The sequence below is a fragment of the Malurus melanocephalus genome, unplaced genomic scaffold, assembly GCF_030028575.1.
Source record: "Malurus melanocephalus ecotype Western Australia unplaced genomic scaffold, MMel_1.1 scaffold_669, whole genome shotgun sequence".
NCBI lineage: Eukaryota > Metazoa > Chordata > Aves > Passeriformes > Maluridae > Malurus > Malurus melanocephalus.
Window position 1 is genome coordinate 258,742 of NW_026623901.1, and position 11,590 is coordinate 270,331.

Genomic DNA, 11,590 nt, shown 5'->3' on the forward strand with positions numbered 1-11,590 from the left:
GTGCTCCAGGGAAAGGATAGGTGCTCCAGGGAAGGGATAGGTTGGGAGCTCCAGGGCCAGCGAGTTCCTGTGCAGCCGCCTCTGATCCGATTATGTAAATGGCCCTGGAGCCGCGGGGAGCGCAGCAAGCACAGGAAATAAATAAAGAGAGCTGGAAAGCCAGAGCCTTGCTGCGAAGGTGACCTTCCTCTGTTCTCTGGGTGCTGCCATGGCCCCTGCCGGGCACTTCTCCACAGAGGTTGGGAGCATCACCTGGGCAGGTGCTGCTGGGGAGAGCTTTGGGCAGAGCAGAGCAGGATTGTTGTGTCACAGGTGAGGATTTCAGACGTGCAGCTCTGGCTGTGGCAGGGCTTGGAGCTCTGTGAGCCTCCTGTTGGCTCTGCTCCAGGGAGYCCAGGCTCCCGGGATGGAGGAGCCCTGTGTCAGCAGGGCTGGGCAGCAGACACAGAGAGCCGAGGCACAATCTGCCAGGGGGGAGGAGTGGGAGGGCTGTCAAAATAAAAAGCAACAAATTAGCGGGATAACAGAGACCCGGAGGATCCGGAGCAGAGCACTGAGTTGTGTAGACTCATCCGAGAAGCGGGGAAAGCTCTGTCTCCCCGTTGAGCAGGAGCCAGCAGGCAGGAGGGAGTGTGGATGTGCTGAGGAAGCTGGGCTGGGCGTCGGGAAATGCTYGTGGGGTTGTGGGTGGTGATGGAAATAGGGTTTTAATGGGAATGGGGATGCTACGGCGGAGCTTTGTGCTTCCTGGACGAACGGCGGCGTGGAGAGCGGCAGGGCTTGCGCTTGCTCAGGTTGTTCCTGGGTTTGTTTGTTTTTGCTCGAGGTTTTGGAGGGGCAGGGCTGGAGGAAGGCTCTGCTGGGCTGKTGAGGAAGGGTGAGAGGAGCAGGGATGTGGTGCTGGGTGGGGGATGCTGTTCCATTGGGATTTGGTGAGGAGGGACCACCTGGAGCAGGCAATCCCAGGAAAACCAAGGGCTCACCTGCCCTGGAGAGGCCCCAGTGGCTSCCACCAGCCTGTCCTGCAGGGCTGMCAGCCCCCTCTTCCAGGCAGGCTGGTTTCCCATCCCATCAATGAACCCTTTCCCATGGGAATGAACCCATCTGRAGCAGCAGCAGCACCTGAGGCATCAGCACAGAGCACCCTCCATCCCCCAAACCTGCTGGGAAGGCCTCCAAGCTTCTGAAACACAGAGCTGGASCCACAGTGAGGTGGACAGCACCAYGTGCTGCCCTTCCTCCAGGAAMGGGCTGCAGGCTGTTGGTTCAGGCCTCTCCAGGACACCCCCGGCATCCCAGGGGCTGCTCCCTCCAGCCCCAGCAGGATTTCTCCCYGTGGATCCCTCCAGGGCYGTGCTCCATCTCAGCAGCAGCTCTGGGGTGGCCCTGTGCCACATGCTGGTGGCTCAAGGAGCTGCTGGCCTCTCCCTGCAGCCACACTGGGCTCCTGCGGRCTCCGAGGGATATCTGCCTGGTGGGGTTGGTTAATTTGGAGCCCTCGGGGTGCCCGTGCTGGAATGAGCTGCCTGGGCACAGAWTGTGCTTTCTCCTCTGCCTCCAGCTCCCCTGTGGAGCACTGAGCCCAACTGATCCTCCCAAAACTGTTTCCATGTTAACTCAGGTGATGCTGAGCACCTGCTCTGAGCGGCCTCAGGCTGCCCAGCACAGCCTCCAGCCCGGTGGGTGAGCTCTGGGGGTTTATCCTGGGGTAGGTCATGGACACACCCCGTGTGTTTGTCCGTGTCTGCTTGGAAAACTGCTTCAAGCTGGGAGGGAGCAGATTCCCTGGGATTGCCTCCCTGGGGTGACCACCCTGGGGTCACTGCCCTGGGGTCACCTCCCTGGGGTCACCATCCTGGGGTCACCTCCCTGGGATAGCCATGGGGCCGGGGCAGTGCTGTTGGTCCATCCTTTGGGCATGTCCCTGTGCTGATACCCAGTATGGAGCTGTCCCTTGGGGTCCCTAAGCTCATGGCACAGGATGATGGACCTGGCATCCTCCATGCCAGCAGCCTGCTGGGCTGCTCCCAGTTCACCCCAGTGCAGCCAGTGGGGCTGGAGGAGTTCTCCCCATACACCCAAGGGTTAATTCCAGCGCTGCAGCGAGAAAACTCGGTCTGTAACCCCTGGATTTGCTTCCTGAGGGCAGGGCTTCCCTCCGTGACCCCAGGCAGCTGCTCTGCTGCCCAAAGTCCCAGCCAAACCCCACAGGGGCTGGGACTGGTCCCCGTGGCCGTGATGATGGCGCAGGAGCTCTTGCTTCCATGTGGCACAGCCTGTGTTAATTATCCTGCTGCGCTAACGACGTGCACTAATCAGTGCCTCGCAAACCATGTCACCGACCCAGAAAAGCCCCGGCAGCGGGATTAAATCCCTAACCCAGCCCTAATCCCCCTCGGATGAGAGGGCTGCAGCGAGGGCTCTGGGTGTCCTGCGTGCTCCCGCCGCCGATGTGCCGCGCTGACCGGCAAATAACTGGTGGGTGCTTCTCTCTTGGCGTAGGGGTGCTGGGAGGGTGACAGTGRCACCCTGGGGTCTGTCCCTGCGTGAGTGGGGCCAGGGGAGTGGGGATGGGGAGATGCACAGATGGGGAGATGTGGAAATGCAGAGATAAGATGTGGAGCCCGGCCGCCACGCTCAGAGCTGCTGCGCCTTTCTCAGAGCCTCCTGCGATGCTTTTTCAATGTAGAGGTGTGAGGGTATCACTGATCAGATCTATGCAGACAGGCCGTGCCTTCCTCCCACTCCCCTCCTCCTCCTCCTCCTCTTCCTCCTCCTCATCATCATCATCATCATTCCCTGAGTGTTTCCATCTGGATTTTTTCAGGTGTGAGGGTGCTCAGACCTCGTGCATGGCCGTGAGGCCTCTCTGTTGGGGCTTTCAGTGGGTGCTCTTGCTCACCCTGCCTTGGGGATTTTCACCTTTCCTCCTCCTCCTGCTCCTCGTGCCCATCTGACCGCCAGAAGGCCCAGCCTCTCCCAGGGCTTCCCTCAGAACCTCATGCAAGAAGAGGGAGGATGAATCTGCCTTCTGCACCCAAGGGTGCCTCTTGCAGCTCTTCCCTCCTGGATTTTTTTTGGCTGAGAGGGACAGCTTTTCCACTGAGGAGAGCTGGGAGCATCTGTGCCRTGCTGCTGGGTCAGCAGGGCTGTGTTGGTGGGCTCAGTACGGCCCTGCACTGTCAGCAGCGCCTGGGCTTGAGCAGCAGCTCTGCTGAGCTGGAACCAGTCCTGCCTGGTGTCCCCTCTGCCGGTAACCTGTGCCCAGGGATCCTCTGGGATCCTCATCCCTGCCTGGTGTCCCCTCTGCCGGTAACCTGTGCCCAGGGATCCTCTGGGATCTTCATCCCTGCCTGGCATCACCTCTGCCATTAACCTGTGCCTAGGGATCCTCTGNCTGCCGTTAACCTGTGCCCAGGGATCCTCTAGGATCTTCATCCCTGCCTGGCATCACCTCTGCCATTAACCTGTGCCCAGGGATCCTCTGGGATCTTCATCCCTGCCTGGCATCACCTCTGCCATTAACCTGTGCCTAGGGATCCTCTGGGATCCTCATCCCTGCCTGGCATCACCTCTGCCATTAACCTGTGCCTAGGGATCCTCTGGGATCTTCATCCCTGCCTGGTGGCTGGGGCGGAATGGGGCCGCTGTGGGGAGGCCAAATTCCCAGGCATTGCTGGGTGAATCCCGTTGGGGTCCCAAGGTTGTTTTTGCCTCTTCCCTGGGTTCCTGCACTGAGATGTTTCACTCCAGCCCCTTCCTCCAGTGTCTGCCAAAGGGAAAAGTGCTGGAATGGCTCTGCTCTGCTCTGCCGTGGATTTACCCAGGATGGAATTATGGCACTGGCAGATRAGGGGATTGTGGGGTCTGCTGCAGCCCCTCTCATACCGCGGGGAGGTTTGCACGAGCCGGCATCTGAGGGACAATCCGAGGCAGCTTCCTGCAGATCCCGGGGCCAGAGCTGCCCGCAGGCAGTGCCAGCTGCTCCTGCCACCGACAGATGCTCCTCCAGCCTGGAATCTGCTTCAGCAAGGGATGAGGAAAGCAGCCAGTGAGAGCCTCGGGGAATCTGTCATCCTGGGAGCCATTGGTGGGACAGATCTCTCYGGGCACATGGGCACTGGGATYGGGRCTCCAGGGGCCTGGAAAGGGARATTGGCTGCTCTGCTCAGGGTGGGSTCCACCTGGGAGRGACCCCACTGCTGGGGTGGGCTTCGGGGTTGRGCAGGAGAAAGGGAGTGAAGAACATGCAGCAGCCACCTGGAGGTACCTCCCTGAGGGAAGAGGCAGGGCCAGGAGCTTCCCAAGGAGGGGATTTATGGCAGAGATGGAGAGGCCCCGCTGCTGTGCAGGCAGGTGAGAGCACCAGGAGGCCAAGCCTGAGGCTTTCCATGGCCAGAGCAGAGCAGGGAAGCCCTGCAGGGACCCATTTCTTGGATGGCCGCTCTGCAGCGGGAGCTCCCAGGCTATATCCTGTACTGGTCCCAGCATGTCCTGGGCACCCTCTGGCATGGCCAGTGGAGGCTGCTTAGTGCAGTTCAGTGAGGTTTGGGATGGAAGAGCACCCTGAGCTATCCAGCGAATTCCTTCGTGGTTRTTCCACCATAAACTAGACCCATCTYRTTTCYGTGGCRCAGCTCKGGGCTGGTATTGCCTTGGTCTGTAAYCCATGGGCAGTGCTGGCTCATTCCCCTTCCCAGAGCTGCAGTGCCCATGTCCTCCTGTGCTGCTGATTCTGGATTGCTCCGTGGTTCCTCCTCCATGGAGGCTGTGTGGGGCCGGGATTAGAGGCTCTTAGCACAGCCAGGCCGGCGGATTTGCCACTGTTTGCCACTAATCCCTTCTTCGTTGCGCGGGGTGGATTCCACGGTGGTGACGGCGGCACTGCGGGCGGGGTCTGGATGCCACGCTGGCCCCGCAGCTTCAGGATGAGCTGTGGGATGAGCTCAGTTCTCAGGAACCCATGGGCAGGGTGCATCTGGTTGGAGCACCGGYGTGTCCGTGGCATTTAGGCAGATGGCTCAAAATAACGGGATAAGGTGGTAAAATTCCCAGGGACACAAACAGGAGGCAGGATCCGTCCACTGGGTGTCTCCATCTTGGACATCTCTGTCTTGKACATCTTCATCTTGGACATCTTCATCTCGGACATCTCCACAGTGGACATGTCCATCATGAACATTTCCATCTCAGACTTCTCTCTCTTGGATGTCTCCATCATGGATGTCTCTGGCTCTCAGGGTATCCACAGTGTCCAGAGAGAAGCAGGCACAGCTGGTGCCACATGGAATGAGACCATCAGGGATTTTGGGAACACCTTGTTCTGGCACTGGGGTCTGGCTGAGCTGCTGACCATGGCACCAAGGGGTGGCTGGAGCCTGCTCCGRTGTCTTCCTGCTTCCTGTTGGGCCCTGAGGATTTTTTCTGTGTCCATGCGTTTTTGTAGGATCTCTTTTCCCTGGAGTGGGATGATTTTCTGTGTTGAACTCACAGGGTTTTGTACAATGTCACCTTGGTTTCTCAGGGTGTCACCACGTGTTGAGGCTCAGCCCAGCTCTCCCCACCGGTCCTGCCCCCGGGAGAAGCGATTCCTGGTGTTCCTGCTTCAGACAGCCGGGATGCCGGCTGAGGGTCACTCCAAGGATTTGGGACAGATTTGCTGTTATTTAAGCAGTCTGTGTGGATGTGGTGCCGGGCAGCAGCCTGGCCTCGGGCCCTGGTCATTGCTGTCGAGCAGATGACCACGCTCCAAACCGTGTCTCGTGTCCATCTGACTGCGTGTGGGGTGATTTGGGATCCGGATGGGCTCCATCCTTGTGTTTCCCCCTTTGCTCGCTACTCAGTGTTTTTTGGGGAGGAAGGACAAATTAACCCTCTCTGGGCACAGTGGCAGATTGTGGCTGTRTCTCACYGCTCTGAACTCCCAACGGCTCCAGYRCCATCCCTGGCAGTGTTCAAGGTTGGACAGGGCTTGGAGGAGTTCAGTGGAMGGGGSTGGAACGGGATGAGCTCCAAGGTCCCTTCCCACCCCTCCCATTTTCCTGTGATTCTCCAGTTCCATGGCTGTGTTTGGAGCTGCACAGTGGCTCTGCAGTTGCCCTTCCCTCGGGGGTGAGCAGCAGCCAGCTGTGCCCCAGCGTTTGATGACTCCAGGAAGGAAGGGAGCACTTATCTCCCAGGCACTTGGAGCGTCACAGCTCTGTCCCTGCCGAGTGCTCCCGCTCTGATTCACCCGAGAAAAGGAGATGATTGAACACATCCGGCGGTTTCCTTCTCTRCTGTCACTCCTGGCCCCTGAAGTGGTCCTTGTCCCGTGGTTGAGGAGCAGGAGGTGCTGCTCCCACAGCAGCAGGTGTTTCCCTGCTGGATTTTTCCTGCCTGAAGGTTGGATTTGTGGGGCTGGTTCTCTGGGATGCTGGGGCAGGTGGGATTGCAGGTGGGAGCGTGTTCCCTCGGCATCCATCGGTGTTGGGCTGGAGATGGGGAATGCTCAGCTGGGCTAGGGCTGCCTCTGAGGCTGTCACTATGGTACCTCAGGCAGAAATTCCTCCCTGTGAGGGTGGGGATGCTCAGGGTGCCCAGAGAAGCTGTGGCTGCCCCTGGATCTGGCAGTGTCCAAGGCCAGGCTGGACAGGGCTTGGAGCACCCTGGGATGGTGGAAGGGGGATAACACAAAATGAGCTTTAAGATCCCTTGCAGCCAAGCCATTCCATGATTCTATGGAGTCTGGCAGGCCTTGCTGTGATCATTTACCCTTTCAAGCTAATTAACCTCATCTCTTTGTTCCTTCCACCCCATTCTGACTGTTTGCTGCAGAGGAAGCTGAGATCCCTGTGGGGCTGTGACACCACCACCTTGGCAGGGCACGGGTGACCTCGGGTGATCGTTTCYGCTGCCTGAATAATCCCGGGGCTGTTAAGGACCTTCCCATTAGCCAGCAACAAGCTGTGAAATCGGGATATTTGCCGTGACAAATGTGTGAAAGGTGCTAAATGTGTCCTTGGCTGCTGCTGGGCACAGGGAGGGAGTGCAGAGCTGATGGCACCGACTGTCACCTCCTGCTYCCCAGCAGGGTCTCTGTGGCACTTTGCCTCTTCCTCCATGGGAATTTGCGGGAGCCTCAGTGGTATTTTTCCTTTTTGGTTTTTTTGGCCCCCTTGGTTGTGCCTCCCTGCCTTGGCTGGGATTTACAATTCCATCATCAGTGCTGGATCAGGACCTGCCGCAGCAACTTTTTCCAGCCGTGGAGAGGAGGAGAAATCACCTCTGTCCCTCCTACCTGCTCTCTGCAGGTCACACTGGGATGCCCTGGGATCTGGGGCTGTACGTGGATGGAGCTTGCTTTTGTCTCTGGTCACTGGTGTCCTGTCAGCCTGGCTGCTGCTCTCCAGCCTTGTCTGTGCTCTGGTGATACTGAGCCAGAGCAGCCCTGGGGACTTTGGGATTTGATCTAGCTCGGGCCCTGAGGCAAAATCCAGGTTGTGTGGTGTCACCTCCTGCACCTGCTGTCCCCTGGGAGAGTGGGATCCTGTGAAGAATGAACCCAGGCTCCTGGTGGGGTGAGGAGCATGTGGGGATGGGCACAGCAGCCTCTGCCCGTTCCTCTGCTCCATTCTCCAGAGGTTGGGAGAGCTGGGAGAGCTCTGAGAGAGGAGGGTGGTGTTTCCCGAGGCTGTGCCTTCATGGCCTCCAACCTTGGCCCTAAGCTCACTGAGGAATTACTTTTCCTGCACTTTAATCCTCCAACCTTGGCTCTGTGCTGTCCTTTGGGTGTGTTCCTCAGGGAGCCTCTTCCCGCTGTCCCATATCCCTGTGCCAGCCTGGCATGGATTTGTGGCCGAGTCTTGCTGACACCCCYGAGCAAGTTCAGCTGAAACTAAATTTAGCCTCCTCTCCGTAAGAAATTTATAAGCTGGATTTCGAGGTGTTGCTCCTGCTCGGTGGCTGGCATTGTCTGTACCTTGGGAGCACCAAGGCAGGGGATTACTGCTGGCAATGAGTGCTGAGCTGGGATATTCATGTCTGARCTCCTCACCCCAGTGCCCTGCAGCCCTGGTTCCACACTGGATTGAGTTTTGGCTCAGGATTGAGTTCAGTGAAAAAATATCCCCTGATCCCTGTTTGGTGCTGCTCCCACCTCTGGTGAGCATCCCTCAGGAATGGCACTGGCTGGCTGTAGAGGGTGTAAACCCAAATTAATCACTATAATTTGCTTGGCTGCCACTGGCAGCTGAGCCTGGGAGATCCCTCTTGCAGGATACTCTCCCCTTTCCACCCCTGGCATTGTTTCTCTTCCAGGGAGCAAACACGGATCCTCATTTGGATTGATCTGGATCCTTTGATCCAGGTTTAGATCAAACTGTTGTCTGAATTACAGAGAAAGGGACTGCACAGATGGGACCCTACAGCCTTTCAAAAACAGGGAATAATGGTAGGAGCTGTCCCAGCCGGCTCCTAAATCCCATGGGCACAACTGTGGGATGCAGCCTGGAGCATGCATGGTCCTGCCCTGCTGCATGGAAGCACTGCAACCTCTGGTGGGATCTGTGGCCTCGTGGAGACCATCCCACTCATCTTCCCAAAACCTCCCCACACCCTGTAATGCTGACACCATTCTGCATCACTTGRGTTGTTTATATCTGGCTGTAAATGAAGCCTGTTGGTACAGATTTCCCTTTGAGATGCATGAGGACTCCTCTGTGAAGCTTTGGGATGGGAAATTCTGAGGTGTTCCCTGCTGGTTTTTATTAGGATTTATTTTGATTCCTCTCAGCTGTTGGAGCCATTTCTCCTCCCAGCTCCCTGCCTTCGGTGGCTGCTCCATAATTACCTCCTTTCCCCCTAATTCCCTGTCCCACCTTCCAGCCCGTGGTTAATTGCAGCAGGATAATTACAGGTGATCTCSTTTGCAAGTGCTCAGCCCCGAGCTGGGAGCAGCCTGCAGTTTCTACCCTCGGTGCCAAGCTGGGCATTCCTGGGCCTGCTGCCTGTGGAGCTGGGCCTTGGGAGCAGATAATGAGCTTTGCTGGGATGGGGAGCTCACAGCCATATCCCATTATTTGTCCTGCTTTCATCCTCTTAGCTCAGAGTGTCCGTGGGACACGCGGAGCCAGTGGCCGGCCTGGGGTGGTGGCACTGGTGGTGTCACCCAGGGCAAGGTCCCCGTGGGCTTTGGGCCCTGGGTGGTTCCCAGCAGGATTTGGGGTGGGGAGGAGCTGTTTTTTTCAGAAGAGGCAGTGAAGACAGAGCTCTGAGAGCAGGAGGTCTGCTCTGCTCCTCTGTGAGCATTGAGTGTGACCATTCCCCAGCACTGCCAAGGCTACCAGTGCCCTGTGTCCTGAGTGCCACATCCACGTGGCTCTTAAAGCCTTTCCATGAAGGAATTATCCCAATATCCCCCCTGACCCTCCCCTGGCCCAGCCTGAGGCCGTTCCCTCTCCTCCTGTCCCTGTTCCCTGGAGCAGAGCCCGACCCCCCCGGCTGTCCCCTCCTGTCAGGGAGTTGTGCAGAGCCACAAAGTCCCCCCGGAGCCTCCTTTGCTCCAGGCTGAGCCCCTTTCCCAGCTCCCTCAGCCGCTCCTGGGGCTCCAGCCCCTTCCCCAGCTCCCTTCCCTGCCCTGGACTCGCTTCAGCCCCTCCAGGGCTCTCTTATCCAGAGAGTCCTAAAACTGATCCCAGTTTTGAACACATATAGGGTGGGAGCACAGCCAGCAATTTGGGTGTGCAGGTCCCTGAGCTCTTCCAGGTGTATGAGTAGCCTTAAAGGAAAAGGAAACCTTAAAGCTCCCCCTGGATGAGGCTGAAATCCTGCTCTGATCCAAAGGAAAGGTTTGATGAATTGGAGCTTTCCTTGGAAAAATCCTTGTAAAAGTCAAGGAAGCTGAAACCCTGAAGCTGCTCCTTGAGCAGGAGCTCCCTCGATTCTCAGGTGCCACCTGCAGCCCAAACGCTGAGTAACCTGCCACGAGCTGGATAAATCGCCCAAATAGCTGGAAACAGAAAATAAGMAAGTACTGGGGTTGGTTGGAATTCTGTCAGACTTCCAAAACTGTTTTTTTTTTAGTTTTGAGTAGGTTTGAATTTTTCAGCCAGCATTTATCCGTTGGACCTGCCTTGGAATGACAATGAGTTGCACAAGCACAGTTAATTCCCCTTTAAGTTGCCAGCTCCTGGAGAAATTCCATGAAAATCTGATTTTCCTCCTTTGAAACATCAGAAGGAGTTCAGTGTGTCCCATCTTGCAGAGATTTGGGGATGGAAGAGCAGCCCTGCCTCCGTGCTCGGCTGCACGTGGMGCTGATGGCAAAGGAAGCGGTGAGGCCACGGGAACTCGGGGCTTCATCCAAGATGGAAAATAACCTAAAAATAGAGCTGTGAGGGCTGGTCCATGCTGTGGGACGTTGTGTGGATGAGGCAGTGTGGGACAGCCGCCAGTGTCCCCATGTCCCGGCCCTGGACGGACATCCTGCTCCCGGAAATCTCCCGCCGCAAGTCCGGCATGGCCGGGGCTGGGTGATGCTGCTCCTGGGGGGCTTGGCAGCTTTGGGAGGGGGGTCAGTGCCCAGGGGTTCTCCTGCCAGCCTGGGCTGCGGTGTCCCAGCTGTCCCTGCCTGGTGACACAGGGTGATGATGCTGTAATGTCACTTGGGGCGTTCCCTGAGTGTCTGTGAGGTCCCATGACTGGGGATGCCCAGGGCTTGTAGGGCAGTGAATGGGGGGTTCTGGCCATGGTGGGTGCATTGCAGGGGCCARGCCAGGCCCTGTGGTGTGTCTTGGGCAGTGCAGCTCCAGGGAGGAGCTGGACATTGTCCCTGTGTGCCTCCCTGGAGCACAGGGATCGCTGGCCCCTGGCTTARGCAGCTCAGAGAGGCTGTGGCTGCTTCTGGATCCCTGGAAGTGTCTAAGGCCATGCTGGACATTGGGGCTTGGAGCAGCCTGGGATGGTGGAAGGTGTCCCTGCCTGTGGAWCTGGATGATYCTTTATGTCCCTTCCAGCCCAAACTATTCCATGATTCTGTGTCTGTCACCGCAGGGACCTTTATTCCCTTCTTATTTGCTGGATTTGGGATGAAAGTGCTGCTCCAGCCCTGAGGGGTGTGAGAGCCCACCTTGGGCTCCTGAGGACCACAGCAGGGTCAGGGCTGGGGACAGGGGCAGGGCCAGGCTGTGGGTGGGATGGACAGGGCACATCCCAGACTTGGGGCAGTTGTCCGTGCTGCAGCCATGTCCCTGGGGGCGATGCAGCTTTGGATGGAGCTGGGCTGTGGATGTGGGGGTGGAGCAAAGCTCCRGGAGAGGGGCAGGAGGGGGCGTGGGGGCCCCAGCACCAGGGTCACCACGTGCTGTGCCACCTCCTGTGCCACTGAGCTGTCCCCTGGTGCCRCAGGCCTGCCGCGATTTCCTGGACTTAGCCGAGAGCCACAGCCGGAAATGGCAGCGGCTGCTGCAGCATGAGCGGGAGCAGCGGATCCGGCTGGAGGAGACCATCGAGCAGCTAGCCAAGCAGCACAACAGCTTGGAGCGTGCCTGCCGCGGGGCACCTGGGCTGGCCTCGGGCAGTGCCAGCAGCACCAGCACCGCCAAGGGTGAGC

At 58.1% G+C, this 11,590-nt stretch overlaps 1 protein-coding gene across 1 annotated transcript in view; it reads left to right on the forward strand.

The window, feature by feature from the left end:
- Positions 1-11,590, forward strand: part of OSBP2 (oxysterol binding protein 2) — a 93,841-nt gene that overhangs the window by 68,988 nt on the left and 13,263 nt on the right. The window contains exon 5 of the mRNA XM_057383910.1: positions 11,386-11,584. Coding sequence (XP_057239893.1) covers positions 11,386-11,584 — 199 coding nt within the window. The remainder of the gene's footprint in view (positions 1-11,385; positions 11,585-11,590) is intronic.